Below are 14201 nucleotides of genomic sequence, written 5' to 3'. Positions count from 1 at the left end.
ACACCAAACACAAACACACCCTAAACCCTAATATTAACCCTTGTACCCTAAAACCCAAACACACCCTAAACCCTAAAATTAACCCTCGCACCCCAAACCTAAACATGCTCTAAACCCTTACATTACACCTGGACCCCCAAAACACAAACCCACCCTCAACCCTAAAATGACCATGTACGCCCTAAAATCCAAAAGCCCTACAAACCCCCAAACTTTTTATGAATGCGGAATGCCGGGAGGCGCTGCTGTGATATGATACTTTCTGTACCCCCAGGCTGCACTTCCTTCATAGAGTATTTACATAAACACATAGTTTAGTGGAATCCGATTGTTAGATTCTTTAAACAACTGCGGACAGACCTGCTCATGGCCCGAGGAATAGGTCTTGCAAAGGAAAACAAGCGTTGTCGTCATGGTGACTGCCGAATTCACTCCATCACAATACTAAAATACATTTTTAAAAAGCAGTTGCCTCGAACACAATGCCAAAATCACCTACTGTAAACCATCAGTCTGCCGGCTGGCTGGGACTCGAACCGCAGATCCTCAATACAGAGCAGCTCTCTCACCTTTTCTTCCTCTAGCAAAAGCCTACGCACATCCGGGAGCGCCGGAAGTGACGTCATTGTTCTGCGGCAAGAACGAAGACTGCCGTGAGTGCAATGGCCATTAAAGGGACAGGTGGATTGGCATCGGTCTCTTTATTTTTCCAACTCCACTTCCTTCGTCGATTCCAGCGTATACTCAAGTAAGTGCTGCAACTGTTAAAAAAGAGCAGCATCGATCCTCCGCTCTCGGTCCCAGCTGCTCAATTTCCGTCCCAGACCAGCTTCCTCATTTTTCGGAAAGCACGAGTTTTCATTAAGGGGGCAAATTCAGAAGCAGCTCCCTGCATGTGTGTGCGTTGTACGTGTTATAATGAATACATGCGTTGCAATGTGTGTGTATTGTGTGTTTGATGTTTGTCTGTATCAGCCAGCCTGCTTGTTTAATATGCACCTTTTGTGTTTGAGCATGTGTATTTTTGTGTATGTGTGACGTAGTGCGTGCCTGTGTAAGTTGTGGAAAATTGCAAAAAGCCTAAAAAATGTGTTTTACAGCAAGTTCTTCGCCGTAAGGAAAAATAAATTACTGCCCGGATATTGTAGGTCCCATGTTTGTTCCAAGTGCACCTGCGTGTACTCAAGATTCTCGACCAAATGGAACAGTTTTCGATCTACTGAAAAGTTGTCAATCAAAGAAGGCTAAACACATTTATTTATGTGAATATTGTATATTGTTGAGCATTACTTGTGTCCTTGCAACTTGTAGTGAACCTTCATTACTAAATGAATATGTGCTCTATTGTTGAATCCTGGTCACGTTCCCCAAGCTGTGTAGTGTGCAGAGCAGCACATCTTCTAAAACACTGTCAGTTTTCATGGATGCGTTTCAAAGCATAAGGATAAATGCTTCAAATAGCGTAGCCGTTGTAATGCTGGTTCTTTATTTTGTTTGCTATTTGTGTAATTGAAAGGCCTGGTTGCCTGTGGCGATTGAGGTTTACGCCCTATTTAGGAAACGTAGTCCGACGCATTCCAACATCTTGCAATATCTACTTTCGCAAAAAAGGCTATCATTCTGGTTTCGTTCCATGTGCATGCAATGTTTTTAACTCGTTTGTATATATTTATTTATTTATTTTTAAACTTATAGAGCGCAACAAATACCACGAGTGGTGTCTCGGCGCTAAGCAGACAGAGGGGCACCTCTTAAGCATTATTGGATAAATAGCCAAGTTTTTACTTGCTTTCTGAAAATCATCAGTGATGAGCTGTTTTTTATATAGAGGGGCAAGGTGTTCCAAAGCTTCGAGGCGGCCACCAAGAAGCGTCTGTCTCCCCATGTGACTGTTCTCACCCGTTGAATGCATAAAGATGCGGATGAGGCAGATCTTAAAGCTCTGTTTGGGGCATACATCGGCAGTGATTCCCTAAAAAAAAACAGGTCCTAGGCTGTTCAAAGCCTTGTAGATGATACATAAAGCCTTAAATTTAGTTCTCTTGGGGAGGAGCCTAGCTCGCGACCGAGATGACCGCGTTTTAGCTCGGCTCCGTCCGGCCGCCTGTTTGTCTTCATTTATCCTGTATTCCTCCCGCCCCGGGAAGTCTTCCTTGCTGTGTTTCGGTACTCCAGTCATTTGGCGGACACTTACCTGTTGCTCCGGTGATCCTGAGTGCTGTCGATCCTGTGCAGTGGTCCCGCTCGGAGCCTCCGGGGCGGTCTGGCCGGGCCTCCTTGCTACGCTGGGCCGTGACGGAACGAGTTGGTCGGCCCTTGTTGGCGCTGTGGAGCTGGACGCGGAGGCTGATGTGTGAATTGGCCGGCTCTGCCCCTTGACGGACCCGACTGGCCTGGGCCCAGAGGTATGAACGCTGCTCCTCGCGGGAGAGCCTACTCAATTGTCTGGTGGGGTCCCCCTTCTGTTCCCCGGCCCGGCCATTTTGAATTTTTCCGCCCGGGCTCGGAGAGCGGGGCCGGCGATACGGGGGGACCGACGGACATCCTTCTTCTGGTGGCTCTCCTTTCCGCCTTGGGGCGCCCTGCCGCAGACTGGCTGACCTCCTTTTGCTCTGGTGTTACCCCGGCCGGGGTTCCCGGCGACCGGAGACGTGCTGGGCTCTTAAGATGGCGGCCGGCCCTGGGAGTCTTTGCCGGGCCCGGGCGAGCACTGGGGGCCCGCCGCATGGCCCGGACGTCGGATCTTGTAAAGAGCTTCCTGCGCTTCGAGTTGTCCTGGATGCGCTGCACTCCTGGCGGACTGCCGTGGCTGCGTCTGTCTCCACTGTGGAGGCTGACCCTCGTCTTGAACAATGCGGGCCCCCGTCATCAGATTTGGCCTCCTCGTCGATGATCGCGACTGATGTGCTCCTCGACTCTGTGCCCCCGGCGGGGACCGCATCCTTGGCTCGGAGAGTCTCCGGCGCCCCCCGTTGTCCTGTCTGGTTGCCTCGGCCATTGGGCGGCGATCCGCTTGTATCCTGGCCTGGCGTTGACGATCCTTCCAGTCTCTCTTCGCGCCGACTCCCCGACCGAGAAATATGTTCCGGCCCGGCTGGGCCTGCCTCGTTCGAACTGTCCTTGGAACTCTGTCTGCAATACGATTGTTGTACTGTGACTTTCCTGGATCTTCAATTTTTTCTTTCTAGTTTCTTCTTTGGACTGCCGCGAAATTTTCTCCTGAGCCCAGTGTCCCTCATCGTTTGCTCTTTGTTGGTTCGGTTGGTTACAACCTTGGACAAAAGTGGACAGGGCTGAAACGACTTTTATATGCGGTAGTCTGGTTTCTTTGCTATGTGATTGACAAGTGCTGTTGTGATGTTTCTGTAATTTTCTGGGACTCCTGAAACTTTTTCTCATATCGTTACCTTCCCATGGGCTATACCCTTCCCTTGTAGCAGGTGGCGGGATGGACGCAGATGATACTGATTTTTCGCCCTCCCCCGTGTGTGCGTTGTTCCTTCCCTTCCCCTGCCCCTTCCCTTTTGTCTTTGTTTCTGCCCTGTTCCTTTTCTTCTATATTTCGGGTTCTATTTAGGGCGACAGGCACGCTGCCGGGGGGTAGGCCATAGCCCTCTGCAGGGGTGTAGGGTGGGCTTGTGGGGTGGGTGGGGGGGTCTGTTGTTGTTTTTGGGGGGGTTTTTCTCTCCTCCCTTTCTTCTCCCTACTTGGTTCTATGGCCCTTGTGTATCCCCTTTTTCGGGGCTCTGTCTGCCGTCTGTCCCCCGGGTGTCTTTCTGGTGTCTTTTTCCGGTACTACAAAGATGATGATTTGTGCTGTTTGTCTTCCTATTTTGTGGTTGATTTTGTACCGGAGTTTTGTTTTTCCTGCTTTGTCACCTGGGGGCGGGTGGTTGGGTTGGGGTCCCTTCCTTTTCCTTTTTCCCCTCTCCCCCCCCCCTTACTGTGGGGTTTTTTCTACTTGGGGGTGCAATTCGTGTCGCTTTGGTATTTGGGTCCTTTCTTGTGCTGATCGGTGGGACGGGCGGTGGCTACGGTGGGCGGGCAGTGGATCGTGTGCACAACTGTTTTTCTTTCTTTTCGTTGTTTTGCCCGGTACTTACTGGTGTACTTCTGTTGTGTTGATTTCTCCTGTGTCTTTATGATCGCTGCGTTGCTGCCCGCCGCGACCCCGCCCCTCTGGCTTATGTTATGGCCCGCCAAGCTCCTGATCTCCCAAATCCGTTCTTTAAAAAGAAAACTACCTTTCTATTTGTTTGCTCCTGAGATTGCTCTAAGATTCTTGCTCTTTCCCCTGATTTGTTGCCTTAGTATATTGTGACGCCTGATGTATGTCTCCTGATGCTTTTCTTATGTGGTGGCCAGCCCTGGTGGGTTGTAGGCCCGTATTTGTGAGCTTTCTCTGTTCAATAAAGGTTTTCAAAAAAAAAAAAAAAAAAAAAAAAAAAAAATTTAGTTCTCTTTTTTACTGGAAGCCAGTGTAGTTGATAAACGATGGGAGAGATGGATGAGAACTTGGGGGTTTTGGTCAGAATTCGCGCTGCAGCATTTTGCACCATTTGTAATTTTTTAAAAACCTGCTCCTGGGCATTCAGCAGAAGCCCATTACAGTAATCCACCTTGGATAACACCAAGGAGGACATAAGGGTTTTCCCGGCAGACAGGGGAAGGAAAGGTAGCAACTTTTTCACTCTTCATGGCATAAAAAATGAGGAGGAAACTACTGCATTGGCATGATTAATGAAGCTTAGTTTATTATCGAACATCACTCCTAAATTTTTGACTTTTTCGACTGGGGTGGGTGGATTCCCCATTTCTGGCGGCCACCAGACCGGGGACCAAGCTGGTTTTAGGTCTCCGAACACCATTACCTCGGTCTTATCGGTGTTCAGTTTTAGACAGTTACTGTCCATCCAACGGCTAATGGCTCTCATGCCTGTCTGAAAGTTGGCTGCCACCTCACTCCCGTTTTTATGCACTGCTAACACCAACTGAGTGTCGTCGGCGTACGAAGTCACTCCCATTCATATATTATTGAGACAGGGCCAATTACGTATTCCCTGTTTGCGCTAATTTACCTTGACCGCTAAGATCTCTGTAAAAATGATGCCGGTCTTGTTACATCTGCCACTATCGATCCCAGCCATATATTATCCAGTTACAACCTGACCTACTGCTAAAGTACTGAGGCAGAGGGATCGAGCCCTGAGATAAATCACATTAATATTTCCTATTTTCTCTCTCTCGCCTTCTCTCTCTCTCTCTCTCTCTCGCCTTCTCTCTCTCTCTCTCTCGCCTTCTCTCTCTCTCTCGCCTTCTCTCTCTCTCTCTCTCTCTCTCTCTCTCGCCTTCTCTCTCTCTCGCCTTCTCTTTCTCTCTCTCTCGCCTTCTCTTTCTCTCTCTCTCTCGCCTTCTCTTTCTCTCTCGCCTTCTCTTTTCTCTCTCTCGCCTTCTCTTTTCTCTCTCTCGCCTTCTCTTTTTCTCTCTCTCTCGCCTTCTCTTTTTCTCTCTCTCTCGCCTTCTCTCGCCTTCTCTCTCTCGCCTTCTCTCTCTCTCGCCTTCTCTCTCTCTCGCCTTCTCTCTCTCTCGCCTTCTCTCTCTCTCGCCTTCTCTTTCTCTCTCTTTCTCGCCTTCTCTCTTTCTCGCCTTCTCTCTCTCGCCTTCTCTCTCTCTCGCCTTCTCTCTCTCTCGCCTTCTCTCTCTCTCGCCTTCTCTCTCTCTCGCCTTCTCTCTCTCTCGCCTTCTCTCTCTCTCGCCTTCTCTCTCTCTCGCCTTCTCTCTCTCTCGCCTTCTCTCTCTCTCGCCTTCTCTCTCTCTCGCCTTCTCTCTCTCTCTCGCCTTCTCTCTCTCTCGCCTTCTCTCTCTCTCGCCTTCTCTCTCTCTCGCCTTCTCTCTCTCTCGCCTTCTCTCTCTCTCGCCTTCTCTCTCTCTCGCCTTCTCTCTCTCTCGCCTTCTCTCTCTCTCGCCTTCTCTCTCTCTCGCCTTCTCTCTCTCTCTCGCCTTCTCTCTCTCTCTCGCCTTCTCTTTCTCTCTCTTTCTCGCCTTCTCTCTTTCTCGCCTCTCTCTCGCCTTCTCTCTCTCGCCTTCTCTCTCTCTCTCGCCTTCTCTTTCTCTCTCTTTCTCGCCTTCTCTTTCTCTCTCTTTCTCGCCTTCTCTCTTTCTCGCCTTCTCTTTCTCTCTCTTTCTCGCCTTCTCTCTTTCTCGCCTTCTCTTTCTCTCTCTTTCTCGCCTTCTCTCTTTCTCGCCTTCTCTTTCTCTCTCTTTCTCGCCTTCTCTCTTTCTCGCCTTCTCTCTTTCTCCTTCTCTCTCTCTCGCCTTCTCTCTCTCTCGCCTTCTCTCTCTCTCGCCTTCTCTCTCTCTCGCCTTCTCTCTCTCTCGCCTTCTCTCTCTCTCGCCTTCTCTCTCTCTCGCCTTCTCTCTCTCTCGCCTTCTCTCTCTCTCGCCTTCTCTCTCTCTCGCCTTCTCTCTCTCTCGCCTTCTCTCTCTCTCGCCTTCTCTCTCTCTCGCCTTCTCTCTCTCTCGCCTTCTCTCTCTCTCGCCTTCTCTCTTTCGCCTTCTCTCTTTCGCCTTCTCTCTTTCGCCTTCTCTCTTTCGCCTTCTCTCTTTCGCCTTCTCTCTTTCGCCTTCTCTCTCTTTCGCCTTCTCTCTCTTTCGCCTTCTCTCTCTTTCGCCTTCTCTCTCTCTCGCCTTCTCTCTCTCTCGCCTTCTCTCTCTCTCGCCTTCTCTCTCTCTCGCCTTCTCTCTCTCTCGCCTTCTCTCTCTTTCTCGCCTTCTCTTTCTCTCTCTTTCTCGCCTTCTCTCTCCTTCGCCTTCTCTCCTTCGCCTTCTCTCCTTCGCCTTCTCTCCTTCGCCTTCTCTCTCTCGCCTTCTCTTTCTCTCTCCTCTCTCTCTCTCTCGCCTTCTCTCTCTCTCTCTCGCCTTCTCTCTCGCCTTCTCTCGCCTTCTCTCGCCTTCTCTCTCTCTCTCTCGCCTTCTCTCTCTCTCTCTCGCCTTCTCTCTCTCTCTCTCGCCATCTCTCTCTCTCTCTCTCGCCTTCTCTCTCTCTCTCTCTCGCCTTCTCTCTCTCTCTCGCCTTCTCTCTCTTTCTCGCCTTCTCTCTCCTCCCTCTCTCGCCTTCTCTCGCCTCTCTCTTTCTCGCCTTCTCTCGCCTCTCTCTTTCTCGCCTTTTCTCGCCTCTCTCTTTCTCGCCTTTTCTCGCCTCTCTCTTTCTCGCCTCTCTCTTTCTCGCCTTCTCTCGCCTCTCTCTTTCTCGCCTTCTCTCGCCTCTCTCTTTCTCGCCTTTTCTCGCCTCTCTCTTTCTCGCCTCTCTCTTTCTCGCCTTCTCTCGCCTCTCTCTTTCTCGCCTTCTCTCGCCTCTCTCTTTCTCGCCTTCTCTCGCCTCTCTCTTTCTCGCCTTCTCTCGCCTCTCTCTTTCTCGCCTTCTCTCGCCTCTCTTTCTCTCTCTCTCTCTCCCTCCCTCCCCTCCCCCCCCCCCCCCCCCCCTTGCGCTCTCTCTCTCTCTTTCTCGCATTCAACTGCCTCGGATCATGTGTTAAATATTTATAAGGTGGAAGCACGCACAAGTTGCAGTAACGCGTGCCTTCCCCATTGATTGAGATCTTATAAGAGGTTTCCCCATGCCCTCTTCTCGTTTGAACTGCGGGTACTGCATGTGTCAACGAGGTATGGGATCCCTTTATGTTAAATTGCATCTCTTACCAAACTTCCAAACACCTCTGGCAAAACACTTATAAGGTCCCAGAGGGGAGACCTATTGGCTATGCCAATGCTTTTGCTTTATGTATTTGCCATTGTAATGCCTTTTGTTTAATTTATAAAGCCATTACATATTGCACAATTAACATACAATACTACTAGCAAAGCTAATATCTTTAGCTTAATAAAAGGTGAAACCTATTGCATTTTTAACGCTTGTCCTTTCATGTTGGGGGTGCCGGTGGGCAGAGGGTAGCAGGCATCTGACTCTCTATGCATCTGCGGGGATAGGTAACTTGATTTCCCGTCAAAAAACCCCAGTGTGAAAGTTCACTTATTGATAGTTCTTCTATTTCTCTCATAATGCCTCTACTTTGCTATTACTATTTGTCCTGAGCAGCAAGACCTAAGCATACACTCTGGCTCTCCAAAAATAAAGTTGATATTAGGTAATTTCCTCAATGGCCTTCAGTGCATGCCCAAACACTTCTTTGTAGTCCACAATCTAGGCATATTAGCTAGAAATTGCACCAGGTCAGTGTACTTTTTGGGGTGCTTTTCTCCAATTAAATCTGTTAATCAGTTTGATATGCTTTGTATTTTACCTCTGAAACTTCTCACAAACTAATTCCTGATTTTTATATCTAGCAGGACATAATCATGGCTTCATTCAACGTCCTGTTTTTCACTTGCGATCATTCTGTGTGTGTTCGAAAAGATGGTGACTTCCTGCTTTTGGACAATCCCGGGGAAGTTCTTTGTAGATGAAGCTGGTTGGCCAATCACCGAAGAGAGAGATTTTAAAGCTATGATTCTGTTCCAATCATCTGGTAAGCACAATAAGTAAACCTTTATAATAAGTTTGCAACTGCAGGATAACGGTACAAATTACCAACCTGTTTCAGTAAAACCTACATTTGTGATTAATTAATCCAATAATGGACAGTAAAAATGAACATGCATGTCCCCACATATGCCTTGGATTGCTCTCCAGAGACAAATGTAACACTTATGAAAAGGACTGAAACGTTTAGCTTGTGGCACTACTATAAGGCAGCTATTTTTGGATAAACTATTTTCAGGAGGTTCAAGTTCAGGCTTACAATGTGTACTGTCTATTAAGGAAAACTTACTTACTTGGTTATGGATAGATTGTACATTTGTCCTTTATTATCACTACCTCTTTATTTATATATTATGGCTAGAGCGTGAAGATATATTGCAAGTGGTCAATGTGTTCTTTTCTGTTTTGAAGTTTATATGTAAATATATATTTTTTTCTCTTGCTTTCTTTTAGTGAAGAAACAATGTCTAATGATTCAGGATATTTTTCAAGAGATAATTGCAAGCTATTCTGGCACAACAGAGGGTCTAAAACAGGTGTTACTTCAAAGGGCACTGGCGAAAAAGCAGATGTTAATGGACTGTGGCAATCGGGGAAGTGCTGGTAGACTTAAGAGGGTGTTACGCGAACTACAAGAGGAAGAAATTGCAGAGAAAAGAGGCAAGGACAAAAAAGCCAAGCAGAGTGGACTGGCTTATATAAGAGTTGGTAACAAAGCTCATGCTGAAAGCACAACTTCTCAGCCTGGTGATGCAAGTTCGCGGATGAATTTGCAGAAACTTGAAAACCTGGCCCTTTTAGCAGGGATGGCTAGTGTCCTTCATCAAAAATCCACAACTAAAAATGACGCATCAGACCGTGAAAATGAACTTGTCTTGGAGTCCCCGCTTAAATCCAAATATCAAGGACAAAAACATGCCTCCCTTTCACCACGTCATCCTAGAGTAATCAACACTCATTCTGAAAATATAATGGGGCCATTCTGATGTAATCAATAGCCATCCTGAAGCTGTCATAGGATCATCCAGGAATAATCCACACTCATCCAGAAATTGTCATGGGATCATTCCAGAGTAATCCACTTCCATCCTGGAGCGGTTATAGGATCATCCTGGAATAATTGACAGTCATCCTTAAATTAGCTAGAACCCATCCTGGAGTAATTCTCCCTCACCCTGAAGTTGTCAATTAGTATTCGTGGAGTTGTAAAAGGTAATCACTCCCTGCCAGTAGAAATCATCAGAACACCATCCTACTGTAGTTTTTGTGATGAGTCTAGGTTCGTCATCACATTTACATTTTTTGTCCTACAGGCATACTTCAGGATGGCTTGAGATGACTTCCCCAGATAATTGCAGGAATAGCCTGACTGTAATCATCAGATGAGTCCAGAATGACTCCAGGATGATCTTCCTTTTTGACATGGGAGCGCTATATAAAACTTTTTAAATAAATAAACAAACAAACGAAAATCACTAGGGGAGTCTTTGGGGACCTAAAAAACTATGGAAACGATACAACACACTGCAATACAATATACAGACTAGTGAGTGGTATGGGGCTATGCAACACTGTAAACTCCATACAGAAAACATCAGGACAGACTAAGCAGGGTCACATACACATAATACAGATAGCACTGAGAGTTGGCGAGCAGTATTATAAACAGTATACAGATAGATGGCACTGGAAGCATCAAAATATACAAAATCAAGAGACCAGCAATAACACAGAAACGTACAGAGGAGCAAGATGCATCAAGCACTATATAAAAACAAAGCAGACGGGACTAGGATACTTCCGACAGAAGACGCGCGCGAGATGCCTCGCTACAACATTTAAAGTGAAAAAGATGCTTCAGGAACACTGACGTACTGCAAAAATGTAAACGGTATCAGAAGAAACTACGTAGACTTCCCACGTGGCTCACGTTTTCTAACTATACTGCAACGTCGGTTTCATACAGTCAACTACCTCCTCTTACAAATGTGGCTCGGCCATGTCAAACCCCGCCCTGCAGTCTCATTTCTCACATTGACCTCTTATCCCACCAGATCCCACTACATTAACCATCGTCAACGTGTAGAATCCGCGTATTTCCCCACAGCTGCTGCACCACATTTGCCGGCAGAAATACTTCTCGGGCTGTGACCTTCACCTGTTCTAGTTTATCATCCTCGTCCCTCTCCAGAAACCGCAGATCACCAAGTCTCTTTTATGGTGACACCTCTCTGCTACTTACACGGGTTGTTTGCTAATTCAGCTAAATGTCTGCCGTCCGTTGTTGATTTTAACGAAGGTAATTTGTCTGTCTTTTTACACTTCCGGGTCATAGAAGACCTAATTTCACGACTGAACTATTCTGGAAGTGGGAGGTGCTGCGAACGTGTGAGGTGACGTAAAATTTGGGCGGGGACACATAAACCAATCCTAGTGCGCCATACATAATTGCGTACTGCTGGTTGGCTGTAGACTCCGCATGTGCTTTTTTTTTTTTTTAGCCGACCTTCTATGTGGTCGGCGGGTGACGCCCAGTTTAAAGGGAATGGACTGGAGTTTTCTGAGTGACGCTCCTTTTTGGCAGAGTTACTGATCGCATGGAAGGCACCTAAATACTGCTTCTGGCGATACGGTTAAATCTGTATGCGCCGTTTCCCAAAATCAGCTTTATGATATTTGAATTCTTTGCATGGAAATATTGTTGTAACGCAATTAGGATGTGGCTTTAAGGGCTAGAGGGCAGTCTCGGAAGGTGGGGAACAACTTTAGAGTCTGGCATAAGGCTAATGTTTGAACATCCTGTGATTCCGGGTAGATCACTGTAGAGTGCTTAGAGTTATGTGGTCTGTTCTTTGATGTTACTTGCACGCGCAGTTAGTTCTGACAGCTCACACGTGCTGTATGTTCTGTATTTGTGGTCGCGCATCTCTTGAAGAATGTTTATCTTCAAGAGATGCATTTCTCGAGGCGCCTTCAACCAGTAGCTTCCAACTGTGGCTTTAGGCACTTATGCAGTTGGAGGTTGCTGAGTGCAGACGTGCTCCTGTGGATACGCTGACTTTGTGGAAATAAACCTTTCTATTCAACCTGTTCGCCTCCTGACTGTTCCTGCATATGAGTGATCCTCTCCACTTCACATCTTGGCGACGAGGATGGGATTCAAACCCAGGATTTGGCTTCAGAAAAGACTAAATGTATAGCCTGTTCAGACAAATTAGTTGTTAAAAGTAATGTTGAAAGACAACAGGCAGTGCAGAAGCGGAACTTCGATTCTAAAGTAATTTCAATTCCAGAATCATTTGTAGTAGGTGATTGGGTTATGGTGAAGACTGTTGATAGAGTGAAGAAGGGTTTGTCAAAGTTTTCACTTCCAACTCAGGTTCTCAAAGTATCTAAAGGATCACTGTTTCTAGATAAAAGAGGGTGGCGTAACAAACGTGCTGTTGTAAAGTTAACATCTGAATAGGCTAGGAAGGTTCTTAGAACTAAGCATGGTGATGAGAGCCCCTCCTGTTCCTTTTATGATTTTACAACTCAGCTGGAAGATCCAGTATGATGTTCCTTTACCTGCTCAAGATATGTTGAGTGATGTTTCTTTTCTTTCTCAAGACTTTTTAGAAAATGCTGAAGGTTCATGTTCTTCCTTCCCCTCTCCCTCTTCTGATTTACCGTCTAGGTCTCATAGGAATTGTTCGTTTCCTTCACGCTTTAGAGATTTTTATTTAAGTTAAGTTTGCTTGTAATTTCTTTGTTTATTTATTTTGTTGGGAGGGAGGAGATGTAGAGTGCTTAGAGTTATGTGTTCTGTTCTTTGATGTTACTTGCACGCGCAGTTAGTTCTGACAGCTCACACGTGCTGTATGTTCTGTATTTGTGGTCGCGCATCTCTTGAAGAATGTTTATCTTCAAGAGATGCATTTCTCGAGGCGTCTTCAACCAGTAGCTTCCAACTGTGGCTTTAGGCACTTATGCAGTTGGAGGTTGCTGAGTGCAGACGTGCTCCTGTGGATACGCTGACTTTGTGGAAATAAACCTTTCTATTCAACCTGTTCGCCTCCTGACTGTTCCTGCATATGAGTGATCCTCTCCACTTCACAATCACTTAATTTCCCAATGCCTAAAAATGTTTCCGCCTGTAACGAAACTGGTGCTCGAGTAAAGCGCTCTGATGCCTTCAAGTTCACGCTGTAGAAAACAGCAAAAATGCACATCAGAAACAGAGCACTTAAAGTGCATCTTTTCATCAGTGGAAATGTGGCATTTGCCGCAGTGAACAAAAAGGGTGGTCTTTTTATTATTTAAACTTTGATACAAGAAGCTTTATGTTTGTTTCTGTGATTAAAAACAAGTAAGGCAACCCTGGAAGGATCGTACACTTGCCAATGAACCTTAACCTGCTGACAAATAAAATAAAAAAAATTCAAACTAATGCATCAAGAATTTTGAATTCTTTTCAGAACACGGAGGTGAGGATTAAACTTCTCTTTCTTTACTAGTAAATCACAGCAGCCAATCAAACTTTAAACTACATAACCCGTGAGCCCTCACAGCTCCTTCTCCCCACCAATCAAAGGGCATCATCACTGTTTATTAATGTCCATCAGAGTGTAGTCCTCCCTCTTTCTTTGTGCAGAAAACAACATAAGTTCATAAAACCTTTAAGCAATCTTAAATGCCGTTTGCGAACGCATTAGTGCAAAATAAGGAATCGCAAAATTTGTGATTCCTTATTTTGGGGTTGCATTTAAGGAATCGCAAATTTTGGGATTCCTTAAATGCAATGTAAGAAGCATTAAAAAAAATGCAAATTGGCCTTAAGGAATCGCAAATTACCACCAACTTCAAGTTGGTGGTAATTTGCGAATTCTTTGAAAAATGCACTTTTTTGCATTTTTCAAAGTGCAATGTGAAGCACATACATGCCCTTAGGGCATGTATGTGCGCCACATGTGCACCCATGCTAATTTCAGGAGTGCAACAGGGTGTCCTTTGGACACCCTTGAAATTATTCTCAATTTGCGAATCGCAAATTGAGAATAACTTCCCATTCGTTCCTATGGGCCTCCTGTCACAGTAAAACATACTGATATAACATCACAGATGCATATGAAAGACTGGATGCCCGGGGTGTATGGATAATGCAGGCCATATATATATATATATATATATATATATATATATATATATATATATTTTTTTTTTTGTTTTCTGTTACATTATGAATAGAAGTAAACTGTCAATCCAGTCTCTGAATGTTAACGGTTTAAACAATAGGCGTAAAACTTGTGCAATAGAAAGCTGGTTAAAAGGTCACCATCCAGATGTGATCTTTTTACAAGAGACACATTTACGAGCCTTAGCAGATGCTAGTAAAATGTTTAAAAATTGGGCGGGTTTTCATTGCTCGGCTGTGTCGGACAGCCCAGAGGGGTGTGAGTATCTATATAGGCAAGCATGTCCAATTGCAAGTTAAAGCATCTCATTCAGATGCGAGGGGCAAATGGACATTCTTACATGGGAAAATAAACTGCACAAGCGTGATACTTGCTACAATCTATGCACCAGTTGTGGATGACCCGCTCCCCATTTTACAGTTAAAACAAGCGCTGTCAGGTATACCTGGTCAGATCATATGGGGAGGTGATTTCAATTTCTTGCAAAA

General features: G+C 45.8%; 2 protein-coding genes across 3 annotated transcripts in view; one reads left to right on the top strand and one right to left on the bottom strand.

Annotated features, from left to right (window-relative positions):
- The window catches only part of TMUB1 (transmembrane and ubiquitin like domain containing 1), a 77175-nt gene extending 76548 nt beyond the window's left edge, over positions 1-627 (bottom strand). The window contains exon 1 of the mRNA XM_078662824.1: positions 500-627. The gene's annotated coding sequence lies outside the window, so the exon portion shown is untranslated. The remainder of the gene's footprint in view (positions 1-499) is intronic.
- LOC144784151 (uncharacterized) lies at positions 612-12966 on the top strand. Of its 2 annotated transcripts, none has more exons than XM_078662825.1 (3): positions 612-748; positions 8344-8525; positions 8993-12966. In XM_078662825.1, the coding sequence occupies exons 2-3, from the start codon at positions 8414-8416 to the stop codon at positions 9523-9525; spliced, it is 645 nt and encodes a 214-aa protein (XP_078518951.1). In that variant the 5' UTR covers positions 612-748; positions 8344-8413; the 3' UTR covers positions 9526-12966. The 2 variants fall into 2 exon arrangements, with proteins under 2 accessions (XP_078518951.1, XP_078518952.1); XM_078662826.1 differs by having other exon boundaries at positions 617-748; positions 8347-8525.
- Positions 12967-14201: the final 1235 nt, after the last annotated feature.

Source organism: Lissotriton helveticus, chromosome 10, assembly GCF_964261635.1.
Source record: "Lissotriton helveticus chromosome 10, aLisHel1.1, whole genome shotgun sequence".
Taxonomy (NCBI): domain Eukaryota; kingdom Metazoa; phylum Chordata; class Amphibia; order Caudata; family Salamandridae; genus Lissotriton; species Lissotriton helveticus.
This window is presented reverse-complemented; position numbering and strand designations above follow the sequence as displayed.

Excerpts from the sequence above, each read along its gene's own strand:
- LOC144784151 (XM_078662825.1), top strand. The coding sequence starts at position 8,414 with ATGGTGACTTCCTGCTTTTGGACAATCCCGGGGAAGTTCTTTGTAGAT. Across the intron at positions 8,526-8,992 it reads GATTCTGTTCCAATCATCTG|TGAAGAAACAATGTCTAATG; the intron begins GTAAGCACAATA and ends GCTTTCTTTTAG.